Source organism: Sceloporus occidentalis, unplaced genomic scaffold, assembly GCF_023333645.1.
Source record: "Sceloporus occidentalis isolate IW3139 unplaced genomic scaffold, rSceOcc1.0.p SCAF_87, whole genome shotgun sequence".
Lineage (NCBI taxonomy): Eukaryota > Metazoa > Chordata > Lepidosauria > Squamata > Phrynosomatidae > Sceloporus > Sceloporus occidentalis.
In genome coordinates, this window is record NW_028317067.1 from 3810272 (window position 1) to 3837502 (window position 27231).

The 27231-nt window shown below is 39.1% G+C and overlaps 1 protein-coding gene across 1 annotated transcript in view; it reads left to right on the top strand.

Annotated features, from left to right (window-relative positions):
• Window positions 1–26473, top strand: part of LOC149284944 (multivesicular body subunit 12B-like) — a 45916-nt gene extending 19443 nt beyond the window's left edge. Inside the window, exons 7-9 of the mRNA XM_089496064.1 lie at window positions 18164–18219; window positions 20027–20086; window positions 26387–26473. Of these exons, the coding sequence (XP_089352190.1) occupies window positions 18164–18219; window positions 20027–20086; window positions 26387–26473 (203 nt within the window). The remainder of the gene's footprint in view (window positions 1–18163; window positions 18220–20026; window positions 20087–26386) is intronic.
• The last annotated feature ends 758 nt before the right edge of the window (window positions 26474–27231 follow it).

The window sequence follows — 27231 nt, forward strand, 5'->3', positions numbered from 1 at the left end:
TAGTGTTTTATCTAAGTTAGCAGTGTAAATTTTATTACAAATGATTTTATTGTCCAGACATTGCTGGGGAAGACAGACTATCTGTCAGAATACAGATTGTAATCCATATATATTGTTTGTGTGCGGAGAACGAATTTTGTAGGGGATAGCGGTTGGATTATGTTATCTCCAAACCGTTTGAAAAGAAAATCTTATTTATTTTTTTGGGCCAATCTTCTGAGAAATGAGTGTGGGTGACTTTTCTTGAAGGGAAAGGTTAAAGGAATCAGCCTTTGGTGCTGGTTTGGTGACTATTGCTTTGCAAGCATTTTATTCTGTACTTGTTAGTGGGTCATAGCACCAGACTAATATGCCGTGGTGCTTTACATTTTAATATCTTTCGTGGGTATTGTTATACGTCGTTGAGAAAGATGTTGCTGATGCTTCATCGGGATAAATACACATTGTTATTTTCTTTGTGGACACATAGCTGTGGATAGAGATTTTGGCATGGGAATATAAGCAAAAAGAACTAGTTGGTCCTTTTGGTATTTAATAAGTTAGACACAATACTGATGGCCTTTTTTCCAGAACCTGATGTTTTAGAGGAATAAGTGTCCGTCTTGGTTGATCACTATGTGCATTTTAAAATTAAGCTTAGGAGAGAGGACTTGTACGTGTGACTACAATACAAATACAAACCAAATGTGAGAATTCTAAATCACCAGCCGTATTTTTCATACAATTCAGCAAGTGTTTTATAAAACTCTAAAATCAGAACAAAAACGGTGTCCTTTATTTACTGCATTGCATTAGCAAAACAGGTAGCTGTCCCCCCCCCCCCCCCTGGGATGTTAGATGAGTCTATAACAAATTTAAGAATTGGAAAATCATACCTAAAATTGAGTGTTTATTGGGCCAGCGCTGGAAAACATGTTAACCTACCATTTTTTTTTCTCTTGGCCTAATATGCCAATATCCAGTTTTTTTATTTAAAATGAAAGTGTTTCCGAGACCGGTATTAGTTAGTGACTGTTGGCCATTTTTCATAAAGTGCTTTAGGACTCCAGCCTATGTGCAAAGCCTTGGACTAACTGTTAACTGTCCCTCTGTGACTTCATGGGGACAACAAACTCCATAATCTCCCACTGCTTAATAGAGTAAGGTTTGGTCACTGGGAAATGTTTGTGATAGCTCCTATAGTTCCAAGTGCTTGGACATTTAGACTTAAAACAGTTTGTATATGGAACATGCGAAGGGTGCTGTTCACATGTGTTTGTATAATTTAAAAAATCAAGAGGAATTACAGTGTATTATTTCTACAACACTATAATTCTAATTTATTAGGGTTTATTAAGGATTATGCATATGTAATTTTCAATAAGTACACAGTCTTCTATTGGGAATGTAGTTTGCTTCTAAGCAGGGTATTTTATTTCATATGTAGATTGTATTTGAACTCAAAAACAAAAATCTTGTTAACCCCTTTATGACAATTGACGTGACAGACACGTCATGACTTTAAACGGGTGTACGAAGTGATCTGGTATATAAAGAAAGCCCTTCTTGTCCTGAAAAAAGCCCCAATATATTAACTTGTTCAGTAAATGAAAGAGAAGAAAATTACAGCTAAACACGAGCACCACAGAAATGTTAAAACAGCCATTGTCACGAGGGTACAAAAAAATAAAATCAGCCATTGTCATGAAGGGGTTAAAAACCTTCAATGGTAATACTTGCTTTTCATTTGTTACACGGTTGCTGCAGTATAATGGGTCAGGTCAATAATTAACCCCCAGAGTAAAATTTCAGATCTTTTTTTTTTTAATTATTTTTATATTTAGATGTGCTTGAATATTATGGAACCTATATTAGAAGAAAGCTTTGCCAATAACATTAGCATTAGGTAGCCTCTGTAAGTGTTTTGTTCATTCCTACTACTACTATTTCTTCTCCCGTCGACCTGCAAGACTGCCCAGCACCGCGGGATATCTTCACTACATTCAAGTTTATTTTCTAGCTCTTTATTTAATAACAACCTTTTAATAACAGGTTAATAACAACCCTGTCCATGGTTATTCTCACCTTTGTTCTGTCCCTTTTAACAACCATGAAACTGTATTCTTCAGTGCCCACAAAAGAGGAGTAGATCTGGATCTTTAAGACTTCATGAAACCTCATATGTCTAAAAAGAACAAAAAACCCCACATCATTTAATTAGTAAGTGGTTCTTTTAAGGTTAAAAATACTCAACCTTTACTGCAAAATATTAAGTAACAGTGTCAGTATTTTGTAGTAGCCATTACATAATCAAATGACTATATTTTTTTAATGAACTTAAAGGCTGCATAAGCATTCTGCTTAAAGCACATATGCAGCCATATCCATGGATGTACATTGGCAGTAGAATGGTTCCTACTGAAGAGAGCAGTGACTTTAAACGTGGCATTGTTATAGGATGCCACGTTTGCACAAGCACTGTCCATGAGGAGCTTCATGAAATGGGTTTTCATGGTCAAGCAGCTGCACACAAGCCGAAGATAACTAAGCATCGGCTGAAGTTTTGTAAAGCACATCGCCAATGCAACCTATGCATGGTGTTTGCTGTAAAGTTTGGTGAAGGAGGTATAATTGTCTGGGGCAATTTTTCAGGAATTGGGCCCTCTTGTTTTTTAATGAAGGGTAATGTTAATGTTACAGCATACAATGACGTTTTTAGACTATTGTACGCTTTGTGGCACCAGTTTGGGGAAGGCCCTTTTATGTTCCAGCATGAGTGCGCACCTGTGCACAAAGCAAAGTTGGTAAAGACATGGTTTGCCAAGTTTGTTGAGGGGGAACTCGGGTGGCCCGCACAGACCGCTGACCTCGGCACCATTGAATACCGTGGTATGGTAAGATAATAGTTACATATTTTGCTGTTAGTGAGAGCACTTTTCTTTATGGTGAAATAGAGCATGACTCAAGATTTAGCTTACAGAACTCCCATGAAGGTCTAATACACTTTAATACAAATGGCTGTATTATTTATCTGTTTAGCCTTTTCCCCAGCCTATGGGGGATTAATATTAAGTTTTCTTTGGCAATCGCCAGATTGCACAGATTTTGCATCCCAAATTGTCTCGCGTTTCTATATCCGCAGCAACGGATCAACAACAATGAATCTGTGATTCCCGCGTCCTCTTCGGAAATCCTTAATACGCTGCCTGCATCTGCTTTTAATTTACTCCTAATAATTGAAAGATGCAGCAGAGTTTTCCAATTAAATCCCTGCTCTCTGCTGTTTGTGAACGCTTCTCCATATCGCTGATTGCAAACTGACAGGTGAACTTGCGGATGAATTAAACATGAGGAAAGCACACAGCGTCCGCACTAAAACCTGTGCCATCATTGCGAATTTTAAATGCAAGATGTCATTTGCATAATATTAATTTCTTTATCAAGTGTTCTCCTGTATTCAAAGAGAAAATGGCTCTGACAAGCCAGAGAAAATAGCTTTCTTTTTTTGGATTTCACAAGGATTTATTACTTGTATAATTCCATATCCTTAATATAATGTGAACCGCTCTCAGATTTCTATGGAACGCTTGTTAATTGTTCCAGATGGCACACGCTGATTATGCAAAATTATAACAATTTTTTTTTTCTTTTTATTCCTCCAGAGATATTTTGCACCAAATTAATTTTTTTTGGGGGGGAGATTTCTTATCTTACTGTTTGTATCAACGTTTAATTTAATCTGCTTTTACATTTGTCGGAACCTTTCTTTCCCTGTTTCGTTTTCTTCTCTGACAAAGAAAGATTAAACCCATTTTTCTCCTTTTGTGAAGCAACACAAAGCTCTGTGCTGTTTCAGGAGTTAGGCCATTTTTGTAAAGATTGAAGCGAAACTCCATTTAATTTACTGCTCAGGAGAATTAGGAAGATGAGAGGGCCCTTATGTTTCATAGTAAAAATCTGTGTGTTAAAGAGACCTCCAGTCATTTAACTACTCAACAGTATAACACGAGGGGCCAGCAATACAGTAAAAGACCTCCACTTGTACTTTTGGTAAAGGTAATTTATATGGCGACAGACAACTCTATTGTTTCTTTGTTTTAATGGTTTCCAAATTCAGAAAGCCCCATTTTTTCAATACATATTTAAGATGAAAATCAACTCTTCTCTGACTGACTTGATCTCCATAGTTGCCTTGAGTAATAGTCTATAATTTTCTAACTTATTCTGTTATCTTCGATGCACTTGACCTCCCTGGTATGTAAATAGGCATATGGTGAGTCTGTGGGCTAAGCGTAGACACTGTCTGTTTCATTGGATTATGTGCGTCAGTCATTACCGCTTTACTTTTCACTCAAATGGTACTCCCTCTATTGTCTGCCAAGTGGGGTGCACCTGCTTTTATCTCAGTCATGTTCAGAGGAACAGTCATTTTTTTCTCAACTTTACCCTTTGAAACAATGTTAAATCTACACACCATAAAATCTTCTTTGGAGACCCTGTGCACCAACAACTTTGACGTCCAGAGATGTTCTTATATGCCTGAATATAAGACGACCCTATAGGAAAAAAGTTTTACCAGTAAATGTTAATTCATGTAAACTATGTGAACAATTTGTTTGTTAATAAAAGCTATGATTGAGAAAATTATTTTGTTTTTTATTTCCTTTTTTTTACAACCTGCCCCCCCAGTTATGCACATCTGCCCCCAGGCTTGCCACTCTGCCCCAGAAATGCCTTATACCCCCTATATGCCACTGTGCCCCATGATATGCCTTTTGACCCCCTATGTGCCAGAATTGCCTTATACCCCTATATGCCACTCTGGCATTTAGGGGGTTAAAAGGCATATTATGGGGCAGAGTGGCATATAGGGAGGTATAAGGCATTTCAGGAGGCAGAGTGACATATAGAGGGTTAAAAGGCATTTCTGGAGGCAGAGTGGCATTAAGGGGGTTAAAAGGCATTTCACAGAGCACTCTGCCTCCAGAAATGCCTTATGCCCCCATTTAACACTCCCTCCTCCAAACTTACCGTTGCTTCTGAGTCCCCGGTGCTTAGTCCGGGCAGCGTGTAGAGCTCAACGTGATTCGCGTAGACAACTTCCGCTTGAGCGGAAGTTGTCTACGCAAATCGCGTAGAGCTCTACACGCTGCCCGGACTAAGCACCGGGGACTCGGAAGCACCGGTAAGTTGGGGGGGGGGTCATAACACAGGAGGATCCGGGTCCCCTGCATCGCTGCGGGGGATCTGGATCTTAGTCGCATAGTCAGACCTATTTGAGGTCTGATTATAAGACGACCCTGATTATAAGACGAGGGGTTTTTTTCAGAGCATTTGCTCTGGAAAAAAACATTGTCTTTTATAATTGAGCAAATACGGTAATTAAGACTCTTCCTCTTAAAAGAAAGAAAGTAATGTAATGGCCCCAGGATGTTCAGGATGGGGTCTGCACATCACAGCCTCCCTGTTCCATGCCCCCCCCCACTTACACATCCATGCTATCACACACATTCTTTCATTCCCTCATTCACTGATACCCATTCATTCACTGATATTCATTCACCAATACTCATTCATTCCCTCAATCACGCATATTTAATCCGGCCTTGTGCAGCGGCTGTTTAGATTAGATTTAGGCACCCCTGAGGGAGCAATTGACCCCCCCCTGGCCCAGCCCGCCCCTGGATGGAGGTGGATTATTTTGATCTGTTTTTATTTTGGCAGTAATGCCATTTTTGGCCAATATGCCAATTAATGGCTCTCACGATTTAGTGTTCCTGATGAAAATGTGACGGTAAGTGATCCTGTGCTAAACTCTTCAACAAGTACTACAGTGGACCAACAAATCCCCATTCTTCATCTCATGGTGTCCTCCTATATAAATGTTGGTATGACCTCTTTTCTTTCCTTCTTATGGGTCCTGATTTAAGGAGAATGGATCCACTGTGGTATGTTCAGTACATACAACCAGCATATGTGCTATGCATCCATGTATATTTTTTGTCTTAGAATAAAAAATTTCTTAAGACGCTTAAGATGTAAGGCGGTGCCAGGCTCCCAGTACTTCACTTGGTCAAACAGAGCCATATTTTTATGGGAGATACCCTGAAAACTCTAATGTATCAATGATCACTTTCTTCACTCAGCTGGGGTTGCTGAAAAGCCTCAATGTTAAAAAAAGATTACTACCACAGACTTTGACAAAGATCGGTGGTAGAATTGATGCATAGAAAGAGTTAAAATACCAAACAATACCGCCATTTGAAATACCCTTCAGTGGTTTGATGGAGGTAAATAGAATTTGCCGGCTTCAAAGATGTCTCAAATGCGTACAGCAAATGACAAGTAAGAAAATTACGCCTACCACACCGCAAAAATGTTAAAACGAAGGGTATAAAATTAAAAACCTGTCTGATTCCAAAGGGCTTAAACAATGTTTTTGTGATTTTCATAGCCAAAGGATTTTTCACATTAAGTTATTTCTTGCTAAATTGGCTGAGGTAACCTTTTTTTACTGAAAAATAGTCACGTTAAAGGGACATTTCAGCCATCATGGTCACTTTAATGCATATTTCTGTGGCTTCCCCCTTGCAAATACATTAATTGCCCCTTTTCGGATCCACCACCTATTTTTCTTGCAAGAGATGCATTCAACAAAATATCTCCAAACCTAATACATAGACTTGTTATTTTAATACATTTGTTTTGCTAAAAGCTTTTATGGCAATAGATTCCTCTAAATTGTAAGCTTGATGTTTGACTTCACCTATTCACTGTTAGACGGAGAAGAACTGATATCTTCTAGATGACAAATGGCGTTTTGCCCACATCGCAATTGTCAATAAATGGATTTACTCATTGTTTGGAGAATTAAGCATTCTCTTTGTTCAGTAATTGACTTGTCCAAACGCCAGATCCTTAACTGGCGACTGAATTTGGCTTGCCATTCCAATTAGCTTTTTATTTCTCCATTTAGTCCATAAATAACTGGTCTGGATAGGGCACTATTCAACTATTTTGTTATGTTTTTCATCACCTTGCTTATTCTGGGGCCAACTTATTGTGAGATCCGGCTATTGTCTGTAAATAGGTATAGTTTGGTATATACCCAGAGGCAGATGGGTCAGCCTGGCTAACTTGGCTACTAGAAACATGGATTTGATAAGTCAAACATTAAGGGGTAATTGTGGTCCAGCTCTGAATGCAAAGTGTTTTTTCAAAGCATAAAATGACAGGTTTATATAATTATAAGTAGGAATTTAACTGGTTTTATACCTTTTTAAAAAGAAATAAATATTCCACTTGTTTGGTCTTGAAGTAGTTACATTGTTTTGTTCTAAAAGACTAAGTGGCTTAATAGATGTCTTTTTTTTTATTTCTTGTGTCAAATTAGTGCTAAAATACAGTATATCGCCCATTATAAGGAGATTAGAGAGATTTATGATTTAAAATTACTTAAATATGTTTTAATGGGGCTGTTAGCTAGATTATATTAATACTTTATGGAGTGGATATGGTGACAGGGGAGGCTTAATGAGCAGTGGTTACAGGATCAGATAACACATGAATAATGGGGAGAAGCTAGATAAATAGTTTAGGGTTCATTGAAGCAAATTATGTCCTTGTGACAATGATACCCATGCATTCGAAAGACCGTGAGTACCTGTGCATGTGCGGACCTCTAGGATGTGCAGGATGGGGTCTGCACATCACTTACAGCCTCCCTGTGCCATGACCCCCACTTACACATCCATGCTATCACACACACACACACATTCTTTCATTTACTCATTCACAAGCATTCATTTCCTCATTCAGTTCTTTTTGGTGGTTGGGTTTAGGACTGACCTAGCAGCATGCTGTTTTGACAGAGACTTGTTGGGGTTACTTTTATATATAGCGCCAGCAGATTCTATAGCACTGTTACAAGAGGGCACAATAAAAATATTTCAAGTTTTTAAATTTAACAATAATATTAACGCTCATTAAGACATATTGATGCAGAAGGAAAGGGGCCTTCTTCTTGCAAGCTTACCCATTAAGGATATAAAGTCAAATTTTCTTCCCGTACCTCTTCAATTCGTTGCAACGCTTCGGTGTGTTTTTTTTTTTTGTTTTTTTTTTTTTAAACATCACTGGCAGAAATAGTTGGGAAGGTTTGAATGTCACAATCTGTGTATTGAAGTGCTTTAGAACAGGGCTTGACAAATCCCAGGAACCAGGCTCCTAGAACTTTAGATCTGGCTCGTTACTTTTTTTGATTTTGAATTGAACTTACTGGGTGTACCCAGGGCCGGCCCTACCATGGAGCAGAGTGGGGCAATTGCCCCAGGTGGCACTTTTGAAGAGGTGGCAAGCGCCTTTTTTTTTTTTTTTTTTTTTTTTTAAAGCGGGGTGCCAAGTGGTTTTCGCTTACCAAGTTGTCAGTACCTGCTCGGCGCCCCTCTCTCTCCTCCGCGAGCCCTCTAGCTCGGCCTCGGTGCCGGCTTGTAATGCTGAGCGCTGGAATATGACGTCATTTCCGCCGCTCAGCAGTAATGCAGCGCGCACCGTGCCAGAACAGGGAGACTTGCCGCAGGACTGCTGAAAGGTAAGTGAAGTACAAAGGGGGGGTAGGGTAGATAATAGGGGGAGAGGAAGGGTAGATAATAGGGAGGGAGGGAGAGGAAGGGTAGATAATGACCCCTGGTGTTGGCGTTTTAAACTTCGCCCCAGGCGGCATTATGTCTTGGGCCGGCCCTGGGTGTACCCTCTCTCTGGCACCTACAAAAATGTTGTGCTGGCTTCCAGGTTTGTCTAGCTCCTAACTTCTAAACAAATTTATTCAGCCGTGCCTTGAACTGAAAACATGGACAGAAGTTACTGTAGAAATAACATTGGCAGGGTATTTTTTATGATGAGTCAACGCATATTTTAAGACAATTTTACCGACAAATAAGCTTTTTCTATAAAAAAAAATCAAAAAAAAATCATGTATTTGCTCACACACAAGATTACATTGAAATAGAGCCCATTAGATCGCATTGCTTTTGGTTTGTGCATGTGATCAAACCACCAGTGACTTTGAGGGGTGAAGTCCATAAAATTAGACAGATGTGTTCCTCCTGCCATTGATCATAACTAATTACACTGAGACAAGGTCTGTATTAATCGCTGAATATTGTAACCTTTCTGTAGATCAGTGCAAACACTTTGGCTTTTTTTCTCCTGGGCTCTGCAACTGCTCTGTTAATAAAGAGAAAAATCTTTGATTTGCATTAACGAACGGGACTAATTGTTGTCTTGTTAATTGGCTTCGGGGACTGAGTATTATCTTAATTACAAGGCTCAATTATCCTAATAGCTGCAATGCCAGACAATTGAACATTTGAGCATGTTGAGCTGTTATTTTATTGGGGCCAGTGCTAATGGAATTTGTTAATTAGCAGGATTAATTAGTGGAGTTTTGTTTACTGATTAAATTGGTTTCTCAGATTGTTAGTTCCATGGGGCCGATAATGCCTTTTTACCTGTATCATTTTTTTTTCTTCCCATAAACGTGAAATATTTTTTGGTATGAAAACGATCATAAACTGCTTAGTGTTATCCTGTACGATTCAGTATGACAAACACCAGCGGTTAATTTACGTGGTACCATATTAGACCATTTTTGGATGTAGATACATCTTTCCGGTTTTACCAACAATTGTTGGTTTTGGGGCACACAATTCCTGAACTTTTATTTTTTTACTCATTAGGTCTCCTATTTAATGTGATTCTGAGTCTTGTTTTTGCTTTTTGGTGTAGTGATGCTATTTTTTAGACTTCCACATTCATTTTCATACTAATGCATTTTCGTGCCGAATTTTACCGTTTTGTTCGTTTGAAGAACGAATGAACAAATGCAACATTGGGAGAAAGAAACTAAACACAAATACGCGCAATATGAAAATCTTCATTCATTTGTATGCCGCCGCGGCCGCCATTTTAACTACACTAAGAGGAGGAGAATCTCGCCATCTACACGTTTATTTCTTGTTTCCATGGCAACCCCCGACGGACCAAAGTTGGATGAATATCTTGCAAAAGAAAGAATTTTTCCCCCTGAACACTAAAATGAACTCAAACTTCCTGCTGGTGCCAAGTCTACTATTTATACATTAACACCATCACATTTTTTGATTGTGCGTCAATTTTATAAATCACCCTTACCTATATTTTCCATACCTATATTTTTGTTTACCCTTTTTCCTACCCAAACCCCTTTTCCTAACATTTTCTTTCCCTTTCACCTTGTCTTTGTTTTGTTTTCTCTCTCGCTGTCCCTTCCCTATTCCTTTTGTCTTCAGCTCGTACTTCTTAAATCACAAGAGGACAAACATACAAACACCAGAGACATTAATAAAACCATGTAATTATGATCTTGGAGGCAGCGTAATCTCAGACACCAAAAGAAATATTGCACTTTGCAGGCTCCGTCTTTTGCTGAACTAATTGAAGTGAAGTCTTATTTAGCTGAAGAACATGTGCTTTAGCTTCTATATGGATATGATATGCGTACATAACATAGTAGCATTACGTTCACATGAGCGTATGCAGAATTTTCTAGGTTTGGCTGTGTTTTGGTTTCTTTTATATCTATATAGTTGCACGTATACGCAATCATTTTGTGTGCTCTCACTGTAACTCTCTGGGTAATTAAGCTTCGATTTAGTATTCCGGGTCACATCGCTTGCATATTTCTTGCGAACCTCTTTAATATTTCTTCATAATGAATTTTTTTGTCTAGGTTGGGACTTTAGAAACAGTTGAGTAGTTAATTACGTTTTTCTGCTGTTCCGGTATGGTATATACATGTGTTGAGAGGAGAGGTAGTAAATTCTATATGGAAAATAAAATAAAACACGCTAAATCAGCTATGTGGGGTGCGCTGTTACTGTCTTATTATTTAGGGGACCACAATAACGCCAAATTTTTTTTTTTGTATTATATCCTCATTGAAGTAAATTAAATTTTGGCGACACTAGGTCCATAAAATATGGACATGAGGATCCAGTAAACATAGCGGCTGTCTATACTGTAAGTTAGTTATCAGTGATATGATAATGCAGCTTTTTTTTACTCACACTTAAACTAGTGATTGTGCAAACTTTACTTTTAACATAAGTAATGTTTGCTTAAGCTTGAAAAAATGTTTACTCTTATGATAGTGCTTAAGTTTTGAAATATGGGAGGCACATCTGTGACATTAAAACTTGAGCAGATTAAAACGTTACATTACATCTCATTTCTCTTACTGGAGATAAGAGCCTAGAAAAAGTTGCTTGCAAAGGAGTGCCCGGAATTTGGTTTGGATGAACAGCGCTCAAATAGCATTTTTATTTCTGTTCTGTAAAAGCCTATGAGGAACCTTTCAATGCTCTAAATAATACTTTTTAACGTTAAAGTTTAACCCTATACGAATCTAAAGAATACTCCACCGGTTAGTGACTCAGAGTCTTCAACGAATATTAACCGTCTTTCTGTCGAGGTTATATGCTGTCATGCCTATGGCATTTGCAGCCTCAGAGTATGGGTTTGATCTTTATATAACGCAACATCCCTATGCCTTGTTGTTTTGAATTAAATAGAAAAATCTCCTGAAACCACATCAATAAATGTGAGGGTATGATATTAATCATTTATGTGAGATCAGACAATTTCTAAACAAATAAGGTAATGGGTAAAAGAACAAGAGTCATTGAAGCTGTTCTTTGAAAGTGTGTGTGTGTGTGTATGTATGTATGTATGTACACAAGACCTGGGATATGTTTGATTTGAGCACAGGCTTACAGATGACTTCCCTACTACTTTCAGGTCACGTGATGCCTATGAATACCCTTTACATTTAAGAAGCAGAAAGCTGTACATTGAACACTATACCACTGGTTTATAATGCAATTAAGGCACAAGCCCATTAAGTGCTCAAAGACCAGCAGGAGACCATCTGTTTTACTGGTATCTATTACACCGTCCATCATTAGATGCAATATGCAGCAAGAAGAGTTTGCAAGAACAGTCAAATTATTATTTGTCCTCATCTAATCAGCTGATTGAGAATGCACTGCTCTCTATCTCTCTCTCTATCTCTGTTCAGCTCTGATGTGTGGTCTCTCCATAGAGCTGTACCACCAACAGCTGTATTGTATTTCTAATAGTATAATCTGAAAACTCTCAACGTCATGTCACTTTGGTGATAGTAACACAGTTGAATTATTGTATTTATTGAGTAATACCATGTTTTAGGAATGCAGTTTCAACAACCTTCAAAGGTCTGCACCTCCCCAATACCAATACCTGTTCATTCTATGATTTAATACAATAAGACAATATATTTGTGTGGTCTTTCAGCAGTGGATCTCTGCTGTGATTTGGGGACGCTAGCCAGGTGTTAAACATTATGTATGAACAGAGCTTGAGATGGGGTAAATCTCCATCTTTCTTCTTCTTACATCATCTTATATTTAGGGATAGTGAATTCCATCATGATATGTATGAAAGATACAAAGATATCAACATGCAGAGTGTGCTTCTGGAAATGCTCAACTTGCCCTTTACCATATGCTATATGTGATTGAAATGATATAACATTTTTCTGAGAATTTCCAATGGAAAAAATAATGGGAAGACCCAACAAAATGATGGTGGATTATCTCCTTCTCTTAGACTGACACAAAAGACATGTTAGACCACACATGAGGACCAGATATCCTTGCCCGTGTAATCATATCTATGAGACTGGACTTAGTAACAGTTGTGGTGTTAAGCAGAGGAAATATGCTAGTTGGGAGTAAATTATTTCTTATCTGTAGGCCATATGCTGCTTTGAGGCCCATCAAAGTATATTTTTTAAAACTTTTTTCAGCATTTGAGAGCTCTTTACTGTGTCTGAGCCATTAAATGCTAATATTGATGTACAAAATACTGTATTACAGAAAGTGGTCTGGTAACTAATTTTCATACTTAACATTCCATTTGTAGTATTATGGGTAAATATACTCAACAAAAGCATGATTAAATTTGTCTCAGGTTGACGGTGGTTTAACAAGCAAACAACGCTGGTACTCCAAGTGAAAGCCTAATAGGAAAAGTATCAGCAATGCCTAACTGTGCAATTAGAACATTCTTTCATACTTCACCATTTTCCTGAACCCATTTAGTCAACATTTGCAATGAAAGCAAAAAGGACCAAAAACCCAAGAAACGTTAAACACAGTAAAGGAATTATATGATTTATTATATACATTTTTCAAAACAAATGGTGGTTCCAAACAAGATTGGTTTAAAACAAAATGTCTCATTTTTATTTACATTCTATCTTTTCTAAAGGAGGACTGTTGTGTTCATTAAACGTATAAAAGCAGAAAATCTTAAGACATGTTTACTGTATAGACAATACTATGGCTTAAAGCAGTATTTGTAGTGCCTGATTTTACAGTTTGTTTTTAAATAATATATGAAAAATTTATTTTAATTACTTACATATTTTAAAAAGTTCATTTGGCGAGATGATAATTTTGTAAAAAAAAATGCTAAATTAAAGCTATATATTTTACTTTCCATTCTCCCAGTGAATGAACAGTTAATTAATTGACTGCCAATGAGGCATGCCTGCCCCAGTATTCAGATTAGTACCAATTCCTTCCTTTTGTTCGGTTTAATTCTGCAGTCTCTAATATACCCATTTTGTCTGTGGTACTAAAACAGTATGAAATCAGACATTTTATTCCTTCTTTTTCTCTTATGTGTGATTCCTGATACAAAAAAACCCCCCCAAAACACTTTTCACTTCCGCGTTTTTCATTTTTGTTGCGTTTATTTTATCTTTACATTGTGTTGACTGTTTTTTTTTCTTTCAGAATATCAGAATTCTTATGCTTGCATTTAGAAAAAAATATTATTAATAAAATCTGTTTCATACGCAGCTCTTTCTGTTCCTTTTTTTAATGATTCTTTTTTTTGTGGAGGATTATAATATATAGAACTGCTTCTACGTATCTTACTAGAATATTAGTATCGCAAACAACGTCAAATATGCATAAGTAGCGCTATTATTTATGGTAGATTTTTTTTTTTGCTTTCTGTATACCTGACATCTCCATTCGGGGCTTATCAGGTTAACAATGCATTCATTCTTCAAGCTGTTTTTAACCATGATCTGTATGATACAGGGCATATACTTAATTACAGGCCTGCTTAATTACAGCTGTGTGGAAACTCGTTTGTTTAGGAGGATGCTAATTACACTGCTGAGCCTTTGGCATGGTTTTGTGTTCTGTACTCCGTACAGTGGCAGAACGCCCAGATGAAGTGGTTTCTGTTTTAATGACTGCAGGTGACACAGAGAGAGCTCGTTACAAGAAGCATTGTCCTAACTCACGGCTGACAGGCACTCGTAATACTGAGCCTTTCTCCGTATCACAGCTGAGAGGGAGAACCCCCTCTGTGTATTCTATCTGGGTCTGCAGCATTGTCACCTGCAGAACAGCACAATGTATTAGCGGGGAGAGAGAGAGAGAAACGCTGCTAATGCACAGTGTGCGTGTGCTTTCAACGCTAGTATCTACAGAAAATCTTTTTGAAATATTTTTCCAGGCAACCGCTGTATGTGCGAATCCATCTGCTGTCGATTTGTATATTGTTACCATGTGAACAGTTGCCAGCTTGTGCAATTCTTGTCTTCTATCGCCTGGGCTCCAGTTTGTATATTCCTGCTGAGGACCCATTTTATTTATTCCCAATGTTCAACTGCTGCGGCGTTTTCTTTTGTATTTTTTGCTTAAAGCAAGTTTGTATATTCTTGCTGAGGACCAGTTTCATACATCCCAAGTGTCCCCTCTTCAGGAGAGAGCCCTTTGGATCTCTCTGCCCAGCTTTTTTTTCCTGAGATCTCCCTTTTCTACAAGCTCAGAATGTTTGCTGGACATGAATGTATCACAGTCCTAAAAGACACAATATGTTTAAAATAATGGAAAATGTGTTTCTGTACTAAGCTGTATAAGAATGATACATTATTAAACTTATAGACAGGCATCAATAGGTCACAAGAGGCATATAAAAAAGTAGTGATAAAGCCTCCTACATTTTTTCTCCTGCTAGATGGTATCAGGGGAGGGCTGGCAGCCCAAGGCCTGGGGGGCAAGTCTAGTCAACTGGCCCATTGCGCCACCAAAGCGGCTGCGAGCGACATTGAAAGCGGCTGTCGTGCGGCAGTCACTCCACCGGCGCCTAATGAAATCAAAGCGACCGGTGTGCACGCACCACACCGCCCAATGGCTGTGCCTTTTAAGACGTGGGACAAAGAGCTGAGGCACAGCCATTGGGTCTGACTGCCGCACGATGCAGGGGCGTACTGAGAGTATTTGGCACCTGTGGCATATACTGTATGTAGCACCCCCCCCACACACACTTTAAAACTGCATAGTTTCTATGGTTAGGCAAACATTGACAGGGGTACAGCGTAACTATTATATATACTGAGGCACACATTGACGTCAATGCTTGCCTATCACTATACATTGAGCCAGACACTGACAATACTGCACTACAACCCCTATCACTATATACTAAGCCAAACATTGATGTGCTGTAGGCCTACTACGTCAGTGACTGGCTTAGTATATAGTAGGGATGCACCGAAATGAAAATTCTGGACCTAAACTGAAAATTCAGCATTCACTTGGCCAAAACCAAAAAAAAAAAACCCAAAAACTTTAAAATACTTTATTAAAAGTAACTCACCAAAATAAGACTAAAAAAAATCAACAATATTAATTATATATATATATATATATATATATATATATATATATATATATATATGTCCTGATGAAAGTCAGTAATGACTGAAACGTCAACTTGACTTTGAATAAAATGAAATTGTCTATTTAAAGACCTGGAGTGCTGACCTTCTTTTTGAAAGTGTTTTACATGGAAACTGCTGGTTACTAGCACCGGGCTTGGAATATTTGGAATGGTGTGCAATGGACTCTGTGAGTAAATATATATATATATATATATACCGTATTTGCTCGATTATAAGACGAGGTTTTTTTCAGAGCAAATGCTCTGAAAAATACCCCTCGTCTTCTAATCGGGGTCGTCTTCTAATCAGACCTCAAATAGAGGTCTGATTATGAGACTAAGATCCAGATCCCCCGCACCGCTGCAGGGGACCTGGATCCTCCTGTCTCCCCCCCCCCACACTTACTTACCGGTGCTTCCTGCTGTATTGCCGGGGCAGCGGGTTGACGTCTACGCGATCCGCGTAGACAACATCCGCTGCAGCCGGAAGGAGGTGTGGCTAGCAGCGGGGGTTGTCTGCGTCCGTCGCGGATACCTTCCCCGACTGTCAGAAATCAGAGTTCCCAGCACAGGTGCCGGAACTCTGATCTCTGACAGCCGGGAAAGGTATCCGCGACGGACGCAGACAACACCCCCGGTGCCAACTCCACCTCCTTCCGGCTGCAGCGGAAGGAGACGTCAACCCGCTGCCCCGGCAATACAGCAGGAATTTGGAAGCACCGGTAAGTGTGTGTGCGTGTGTGTGTTAAATGGGGGACATAGGGCATTTCTGGAATGCCTTATACCCCTATATGCCACTCTGGCACTTAGGGGGTTAAAAGGCATATTATGGGGCAGAGTGGCTTATAGGGAGTTATAAGGCATTTCAGGAAGCAGAGTGGCGTTAAGGGGGCATTTAATAGAGCACTCTGCCTCCTGAAATGCCTTATAGAGTGCTCTATACAATGCCTTTTAACTCCCTTAATGCCACTGCCTCCTGGAATGCCTTATACCTCCCTATATGCCACTCTGCCCCATAATATGCATTTTAACCCCCTAAATGCCAGAATGGGATATAGGGGTATAAGGCATTTCTGGAGGCAGAGTGGCACATAGGGGGTCAAAAGGCATACCATGGGGCACAGTGGCATATAGAGGGTTAAAAGGCATATCATGGGCCACAGTGCCATATTGGTGTGGCAAGCCTGGGGGCAGATGTGCGTAACTGGGGGACAGGTTGGAAAATACAAGGAAATAAAAACAAAAAAAATATTTTTCTCAATCATAGCTTTTATTTAAAAAAATAGTTTACATGAATTAACATTTACTGGTAAAACTTTTTTCCTTTAGGGTCGTCTTATATTCAGGCTTTTTCTTTTTTTCCTAAGTTAATATTCAGATTTTGGGGGGTCGTCTTATAATCAGGGTCGTCTTATAATCGAGCAAATACGGTATATATATATATATATATATATATATATATATATATATATATAATTAACAGCAATCACACTCCTTTCATGCCTAGGCAGCCAGTATATGCTGAAATCTGGGCATGAAAGGAATGTGATTACAGCCTCCCTATGCCATGCTATCGCCCAACACTTACACACCCATGCTATCTAAAACCCTTATTCACAAACATTCAGCATAACACCCATCACTCTCACACACTATCCACTCTTCCTGAATCTTGTCCTACCTTTTTTCTGTCACTGTCACTTTTCCTCCTCCTCTTCATTCTTCCTCTTCTTCTGTGTCCTGTCCTTCCGGTGCGGAAGACGGTGGGCGTGGCTTCAGTGATTTTCCAGGTACGCTACCGGCACGACGGCCGCATTCAATCCAGCCGCAAACTAAGCGGCTGCGTTGAATATCCGTCTGCCGGCCATCCGGCCGGCCCATCGGCCCGGATTCAGGGCGGCCTGGGGGGCAATTGCCCCCCCTGCCCCCCGGCCCAGCCCGCCCCTGGATGGTATTCTAATATAATACTACCCTAGTGCTTTCTTTGTATACAGCTATTAACATTCAGAAATTAAAATATTACCCCCAACGTGAAACTAGGCCAGCGCACCTTCATAAGAATTTTCAGATGTCCTCTCTTGATATAGGCGTCTATTCCCTGAAATGGGGGATCTCATGAGAATCCGCCATCTGCTGTATATTATATTTGTGCTGTGTTGGGCTGTTGTGTATTTATGTGCAGAGTATAGCATGAAGGTGTGCTGGCTTATTTTGTCTATTCTTGTATGAACTGTTTCTAGGGAGGCAATCCTATGAGAACCTTGAGCATCCTTTCATAGTTGAAATGTATTGTCATTTTTTTAAACATGTATTTGTGTTTTTTTTGTTCATCTTTATCATTGTACTTTTTTTTGTTTTACAGCCATGGACGGAGTGCCCTTCATGATCTCTGAGAAGTTTGCTTGTGCGTCAGAGGCGGTGAGTTGAATAGGAGTGAGTTTGGCTATGTCTGTATAGAAGGGTTTCACTTTGAAGGTTCTCTTCCACTTAGATAAAACATTATTTGCTCTCTCTGGTATGCCAAGCAAATAAACCTGCTCAGATCTGTAATTTTATTCTTTCACTTGAAGGTTTAATTGTGTAAAAACCAACAAAACCAAGGGCTTTTCATGGCGTTTCTATGGCAACAACCTATCAGTGCCTGTTTTGTTTTTGCCAGATAGCGTTTAAGTGTTCCTGGGAAATATTATGAATGAGGCAATTTTTACAAAATTAAATATGATTTGGAAGAGTCTGGGAATTCAACAGCACTGGGCCTGATGTTTTTAATGTTTCATTTAGTTACAAAAAGTTACATTTAGTGCAGTAGGTAGAACAGCCCCTTTCAAATATTTACACATATAGCGTTTCAACTATTGTTTATGATTTTCTATGTATCCTTTTATATTTGTTTACTTTCTCCTCTCACAGACTTAACCACTTTTTGTCTTTTAGACGTTCTTTGCTTTGGCTTCACATGGTCTCCTTCTTGTAGCATTATTTAACGGACCAGTAGTTGTCTGACATCTTCTGGATCTTCTAGATCCTAGTAGTCCTGGTCTCGAGAAATGTTATCAGTACCCAAAAATAAATATGGCCTGGTATACAGCTGTATAGTACAGAGTTTGTGTAAAGTTAACATCAACCTAGTTTATTTTAGGTTAAAAATAGTTTACAGCCTTGTATTCTTCATTGGCACCACTCTTTATTCATTACTTAGGGTAAAGATATATTGTTTTGTAGTTCCATTTTAATGAATGAAAAATAGCCTTAGTGTCATCATATCATGCAAAAGTATTGTAGAAGTAAAGATGATCCCTTGAGCTATAATGGGTTATATTGCACTGCTACACATACCATCTGAAGGCCCTAGCACAGATCTGTGCATCATATTTTTAGCCTTAACACACTAAAAACCAGTCTTTGCACCATCTGTTTGGTTCTCATGGGCTATGAACATCTTCTTGAGTTAGGGCTCCAGGGCTTTCACATATTTTATATATTTTTCATCAGAGGGCTCCTTTTGTTTTCCTAATAGAACGCCTAATCCCTCTTTGTGTTCCTTGTGAATATCTTATAGGGACTAAAGTACTGCTAAAATACCTAGATCTTAGCAAGGAATTTCCTGTATGAAATTGCTAATCCCACAGTTACCACCAATAAACTATGTGCAGGTCCTGAGAAATCAAGGGTCAGCAACATCACATGTGACAAAGTAGCATCTTTAATGCACTTCCCATTTTTCAACTCAAAAATATTTAGCTAGTTGTTCTGATGGTCATTGTGAATTACGTTCAGGCAAAAAATCTGCAGCAAAGTTTGCCAAAATTAAAAGACAGTGATGTAAAAGATGAGGTCATCTGCAGTACTTGTTAATGAAAAATTGCTTATTTTGTGTTTATGTGTATCAATTTTTGGAATAGTTACTGTGCATTTTATAAGTTGGATGAAGTTTAGTATAGTGGTAGTATAGCGGTCCCAGAGGCAGTATTGTTCCCCAATGAAAGATACGTTTGCAGGGAAATGCATTTGTTTGGATTTGCTGCCCTCGTGTGGAGATCCGGATAAACTGCAAGCCTCAAATGCCTGTGATGCCACTTTTGAGTAATGTTATTCTTAAAATATTTGTGTGTATTACATGAACTCACATAAGGTATTATCAAAAGAATATATATCCAGTCCTTCCATTCATGTATCAATGAATAGTGTTCCATGATCTAATTTAACAGATTTTTTTCTTTATCAGATGCAGCAGGTTGATCTTTTGGGAATAACAATAAAGTCTCTGGCAGAAATTGAGAAGGAGGTAAGATAAATGTCCTATGCTATCTGTGTAATTAAAAGTGAAGATCTATCATGGTAAAGTTTTAAAGAAAGTCGTTTTGTTTTTTTAAATCTGTTACTGTGGCAGTTTCTAGTTATATACTTGTTAAATTCTGTAGTGTCTATTTAATGTCCTGCGTGCCAGTGGGGAGATCACTTTGTATATTAGTAAACTATTATTTAGTTGGAAAAAAAGACAATAGTCTGTATTAGACATGGACCAAAAATAATTCGGAAAAATGTTTTGTTTTTGGTCCATTTGTTTTCTGACAACAAATTAATTTTCCTGCCCTTTCAGTTCCGACGAAATTCAGAGGGATTTTTCACCCTCATTTACTCTCTCGTGCTGTCTCAATGTCTCCCTACCTTCTCAGCCAACCACTCCCGTGTCCCTGTGTCCATTTCTACAGCTCTGCATCTTGTCTGGCGCCTTCTTGTTTCTCACTCTTTTGGTCTGCTACCTGCTGCGTTTTCCAGGCCTCCTGGAGCAGATTCTCCACCTCTTTCTCCACAATTCTGTCTGCATTATTCTGGCCTCTTGAAATACTTCCGCAAAAGGTCTAAACTACGACACACACAACTGGGATAGCCTACACCCCATTCCTCCTATTGGGGGAAGGGGTTATCCCCCTGTTTTGCTCCAAGTCTCCGCCCTGTTGCAGAAGCACTTCAGGAGGTTATGTTAACGGAGCAGATAGCGGGGAGAAGTGGACAAAAAAAAGGATGGAAAACGGAAGCTGTTGGTATGGAGACAATGAGAGTGAAAAAAACGAAATGTGAAAATTTGGATCTCTCTGCTTAGATTTCATTGGTTTTATTGTAGTTCCTCCTTTTCAGATATTCACATGCATTAACGAAATTGGTAAATTTTGTTACCATTTTAATTTGTACAAATCCCAATGCACAAGTGTAGTCTGTATTATGCCATGTACAGTCTGGGATACAGTGTTCCCAGGTAGCAGACAATGTTTAGAACAGGGGCGTCCAACATGCGGCCCGCGGGCCAAATGCGGCCTGCGTGAACTCGAGGTGCGGCCCGCGTGAGATCGGCAGCCAGGATTACAAGCCCTGCCGCTTACTTGTGGGTTGGTCTATTCTCTGCTCCAGTCCTGCCTCCTCTGTGGGGAGAACGAGGGAGGCCACGCCCCCTGCTGAAGTCTGTGAGCGGCATAGAGAGCTGTAGTAGGTAAGGGGGTGGGGGAGGTTGTTTGAATGAGTATGTCTGTGAGGGAATGAATGTGTGAATGAATGAGTATATGAATGAATGAGTGTGTGTGTGATAGCATGGATGTGTAAGTGCTGGAACCTAGGCATGATGGGACTGTGATTGCTGTTAGCATGATAGGAGTGTGATTGCTAAGTCAGCCAGTACATGCTGAAACCTGGCTAGCTGCCCCCCTTGTGTATTGATGCTGCCAGCAGTATGGGGTCTGCACTTACAGCCACCCTGTACCAGCATGTACTGGCTGACTTGGCATGATAGGAGTGTGATTGCTAACAGCAATCTGCTAACAGCAATCACAGTCCCATCATGCCTAGGTTCCAGCATTTACTGGTTGCCTGGGTATGAAAAGTGTGTTTGTTGTTAGCAATCACACTTCTATCATGCCAAGTCATATTGTTGATTTTTTTTTGTCCAATTGCGGTGTGTTACTTTTAATAAAAGTGTGGTTACACACTAAAGTTGGACAAAAATTACTGGTACAATGCCCAGCCAACCAGTACATACTGGAATCTGGATATGCCTGAGATTGCTGTTAACAATCATAATATATAATTTTTTTTGTACAATTTTGGTGTGCAACTTACTTTTATTAAAAGTATGTGGGGGGGGTCATTTTCAGTTTCGGCTAAGTGAACCCTGAATTTTCGGTTTTGGTCCAGAATTTTCATTTCTGTGTATCCCTAAAATAAATAAAACTATTTCATTTTTATTTATCCAGAATCCTGAATTTGTAGTCACAAAACTTTCTAGGCCCAGAAATCAGTGAGAGGGAAAGTAAAGGTTTTGTGTCATTTACTTTATTTTAATCTGCATATCTTATTAAAGGCCATATTTTCACACAGGGAAAAATGAGTGCGGCCCTCGCACGTATACAATTCTGATGAAGTTGCCCACTGCAGAAAAAACTTGGACTGGTTTAGAACAATATAAATTTAGGATGTGGGTATGCTTTGGCTCCCAAACTCAAAGACTTTGTATAAGTGCATGCAACTGATTACAGTATATATCTATTTCACCACAATATACCTCTTTACTCTTCAATCATTATTTACTTTATCTCCTTGACCACATTCTCCCTTTTCACTCTCCCCCTCAAGACTACAAATAATGAGATATTCGTCTTGATTATAATTGCTGTTAGCCACGCATATCTAATTTGTGTCTTTAGCAAGTTATCAAGAACGTTACATCTAAGCAGCATATTCTGTCTCGGCTTCTGGAGGTTTTGGATTGAGATTTCTTTTTGCCAGCTCCCATGTATGAACCATCTTGTTGTGGGAAGACTTTTATGTCAATAACGTGTACTTCTGAATACATCCTGTCATTTACTTTTCTTACTTAAAAATGTCTTGTTTGATCTTGTTGGCATTGTTGAAATATTGTTAAGAAAACCTTTAAACAAAAGCGAGGGGTAGAGCACAAACAGCAGGCGGAGAATGCATGATGTTTAAATCATGGAGCTCACAATGGAATAGTAGGAAATGCAGATTAATTAATTACCCCCTTAATGACAAAGCCCGTACATGTACAGGCTCAAAATGCGTTGTTTTCAATGGGTTTAGGGACTGCTCATTGTCCTTAAGGGGTTAAATGAGATAAGATAAACAGGTACAGACTAGATCAGGATTTGCCAAGAGTAGAGAATATGAGGTTTATGCACTAAAGGGAGAGCGGGCAAGTTGTGGTTTTAATTGCCACTTCACTATTCATTATAAAGGGCATTATCAAGTGCCAGCATTGAGAGGTTTCTGCAGCTGAGCCAACCCTGTATAATGTATGATTCAGTGTGTAAGGGGACTTGAATAAGGGGAAATCAATCTCACAGATCGCGTATACACCATACAGGGCTGGCAAAAATCCTCCAGCGGCAGAAGCTAACTGGGGTTGGCTCTTCATAATATATAGTGAAGAAAATTCACATCAACTGTCCTTAGAGAACAAACCCTTTTATATGTGTATGTTTGAACACATGTAATTGTATGTGTGAGAGCAAATGTGTACTTGCACATTTTCGCCAGTTTTGGGCCGTTACTGCCCTTTTTGGCGACAGTACACTAATGTGGGAAGCACACGAATAACAAAGCAAAACAATCTATGAAAAAAATTAAAAATATAATAATTCAGTAAGTTGCAGCTCCAATTCACTCTTGAAAAGACAAATTTGCCAGTAAACATAAGGAACAAAAGAGTAGATAACATCAAGATGGAAAAAATTATAACTGATTTGTTCTGATACAAGCTTCTGTAAGTTACAATAGTGTTTTAACTCAAATATCTTGAAAGCAATAATACTAATCTGCAACATAACACAAACTATATGTAGCTTTAATGTATACATTAAGTGTAATTCATCTCACCGTGCAAATCTACACCCCGTGTTTAGTCAATATTCCCCTTTTTATTTTGCTATAGGTAAAGGTAATATAATTAAGCAATTTGTGTAAAGTCTCCCTTTGACCTCTTCACACCGTAAGTTTTAAAACTCATGCCCCCCTTAGAGTTTTTTTTATTGCTAAAGATAATTAGTAATTTCAAAGCTTGCTGTATTTTATTCCCGTAATCGCAAAGTAAATTACGCACACTGTTATGAATTAAAATACATTATTGATCTATAGAACACAAATCAATTTGCTGTTTGCACAGGAGATTTGAGTACTGTGTACGCAGCAGGATTTTTTAAGCTCATTTCGGTTCTGAGATGGAGTAAAAGTTTCTTCTGGATGAGTTCCCGATCCGATAAATATTTGATTGTGGCGTTTTCTTTCACACTTTGGGGCCAACTCACCTCAGGAGTAATAAAGAAATCCAAGTTCTAGAAGAGATTTATAACCAGTCGATCCACTGTGGAGCTTTAAAATTATGCGTGGAAAGTTTTTGTTAAAGGAATTTTAATTTAAATGAAGAGCTCCCAAAAGGGATGGCGAGTGATGATTTTTTTTTTTCTTAAACTGAAGAAATTGTCAAGGTATCTAGGTAATATACTAAAGCTGATCAGTACCAGAAAGATGGTATACATTCCTAGGCCAAACTTATTTAAGTATATATATACCGTATTGGCTCGGATATAGGCCGCCCCCGTATATAGGCCGCACCCTAAAAGTTTGGTGCTTTTTTAAGAAAACTTTTTTTCTTTAAAAAAGCACCAAAAAAACATGCTGCCACTCTGTCCCCCCCCCGAGATATGCTGCCACTCTGTCTCTCCCCCCCGAGATATGCTGCCACTGTCCTCCCCCCCGAGATATGCTGCCACTGTCCTCCCCCCCCCCGAGATATGCTGCCACTGTCCTCCCCCTCCGAGATATGCTGCCACTCTGCCCCCCCCGACTTACCAGAGGAGACTCCCGGGTGTCTTGCGGGGCCGGCGGGGGACATCTACGCAATACGCGTATACAACTTCCGGTGCCGGCACTCAGCGGATGACACCCGGGAGTCTGCTCTGGTAAGTCTTGGGGGCAGAGGTAAAACGCATCGTGCGGACGGTCACCGGCTGCGGCGATACGGGTAAACAACCTCCGCAGCCGGTGACCATCCGCACGATGCGCTTAGACAACCTCCTGTGCCGGCACCCCCCCCCAGGAGGCTGTTTGAGCGTATCAGAGAGTAGGATACGGCTCCCCTGCACCGCTGTGGGGGATCTGTATCCTAACCCCGCTGCCTGCCCGGCGCCCGGGACTGCATGTTCCGGGCGTCGGGCGCTAGACCCCGAATATAGGCCGCACCCCCACTTTAAAGACTTAAAGTGGGGGGAAAAAGTGCGGCCTACATTCGAGCCAATATGGTGTGTATATATATATATATATATATATATATATATATATATATATATATATATTATCAGAGATATTGTATAATATTTTAATAAAATATTGTACAGTAAAACTAAACCTATGTGATTTGGTTTTACTCTTACAAAGAATTACATACACTGCAAATTACATACACTACTATTACAAACACGCGAAGTTCTGTACCGCCTTGTGGTAAATAAAAGAATGTATTGGTCTTAATCACCCAAAGGAACCCTTTGGCAAGTTAAGGTCCGTAGTGAGCGACTTCATCAGCATAGGCAGGACTACATTAGCATTGCCGTAAAGAATCGCTTCAGTGTGGTGCTCGATGTAACCAAAATATCAAAAACTTCCTACAGTTTGTGCAGATAAACTAAATTTAATGGAAAAAATGCTAAAAAAACAAACCCCCACGTCTCTTCAGTGCATCAGTATATACAAGACTGTATTTAAAACTCAAAGAAAAAGGAATCTTTTTTTACAAGACCTTTCCTTGAAGGGGTTCTGCAGACAACAATTACAGGTTATACCATGTCATAATAAATACATGTGTCCAGAATAAAGCTGCTTTTTATGACATTCTTGAGGCAATAAAGCTGCTTTTGACATAGTAACTACTGGAAGATATATTGAGTGTTAAGTATAATATCACTAATTTTACTTCATTTTGTGAATTATATATTTTAAGTGGCCAAGGTAGGCTCTGTTTGCAGGGAGAGCTTTATTAAGAAATGACTATTCACTTGTACTAATTGAAAACTTTCACCAAGCATGTTCAACGCATTATAATTAGTTCTGTGCCGGTAATATGGGATTAACGTATATTTTATTTGCACTATGGTATTTTAAATCATTTCCCCCACTGCCTGATCAGGGCATTGTTGCCGTCATGCTTATTATCTGCCCTTGCAGGGTATAAACACGGTTTATCTAACATTGTGTCTGTGTTCCTGGCTTTCGGGAGCTTCAAATGATAGTTCTGTGCAGCAGATGGACAGGATAATGACTGCACGGAATCCGGTTCTATTATACAATAGTTTCACATCAAATCATTTCAAATAATTTTATTCCTGAATGTTTCCTTTTGATTCAACTTGGAGCCACTAGATGGCAGTATTGCGACATATGTCTGCACCATGGAATGCTTACTTCTTCCAGTTCTGGAATACCGTGTCACTCACATGACCCATAATGTTCTTCCCATAAAAAGTTTTTTTTTTCACTTCACAAGGTTTATGATGAATTCACCTTTTTCTTTATCTTTCTGCAGTATGACTACAGCTTCAGAACAGAACAGAGTGCTGCCGCTCGGCTGCCCCCTAGTCCTGCCCGCTGTCAGCAGATGCCCCCGCCATGAGAGAAGAGAGGGCATGTATTCGAAGTGGCACGCACAAATACTACTGAGCAGAACCCATTGCTGCTGGTCCTAACCATTAATCCCTTCCCAGCCATCGTGGCCAGAAAGGAAGAGTTGGATTTTTTTTTTGTTTGTTCTTTTTTTAAGTTGTTTTTTCTAATAGCATCTGTTTTTGTATTGGTATTTTGTAAATATAAATATTAAAGACAAAAAAATATACTACTAATAATAATATTATTGAGATGTTACCAGTTCTGAGCCATTTCAGGCTCTACAGTGTTAACCTGTGTTACATCTGCACACTTCTTGATGCCTATCGACGGCAGAATAACAGTGGGCATGATAGGAGTTTGGAGTGTGTTTGAAACCACTGAACATTAATGATTCCCTCCTTAACTGCAAAATAAGGCTTTGAAAAAAATGTATTTTACATTTTAAACCTGTTAGATGGGTCAGTGTTTTCCCCTAGATTTGCAGATTGCATGATATTGTTATTGTGTCATAGGTAATGAACACAAAACAGTTTGATGTGTCTAGCAACAGTGATTGTTTTAAATGCTTTTGCTCTATACATACCAAGTGCTTTTGTGCTATTGTTCTCTAGAAAGCCACTCTTTGTTCCAAAACTGGAACAAACTATAATTTCAGATCCATTTTGTAAATGCTTATATTCCACCTTATGTTATCACTGTTATTAATGCAAACTAGCCATGTGCTCCACAATTTACTATGTTTAAGGATAATTAAATTATGAATTC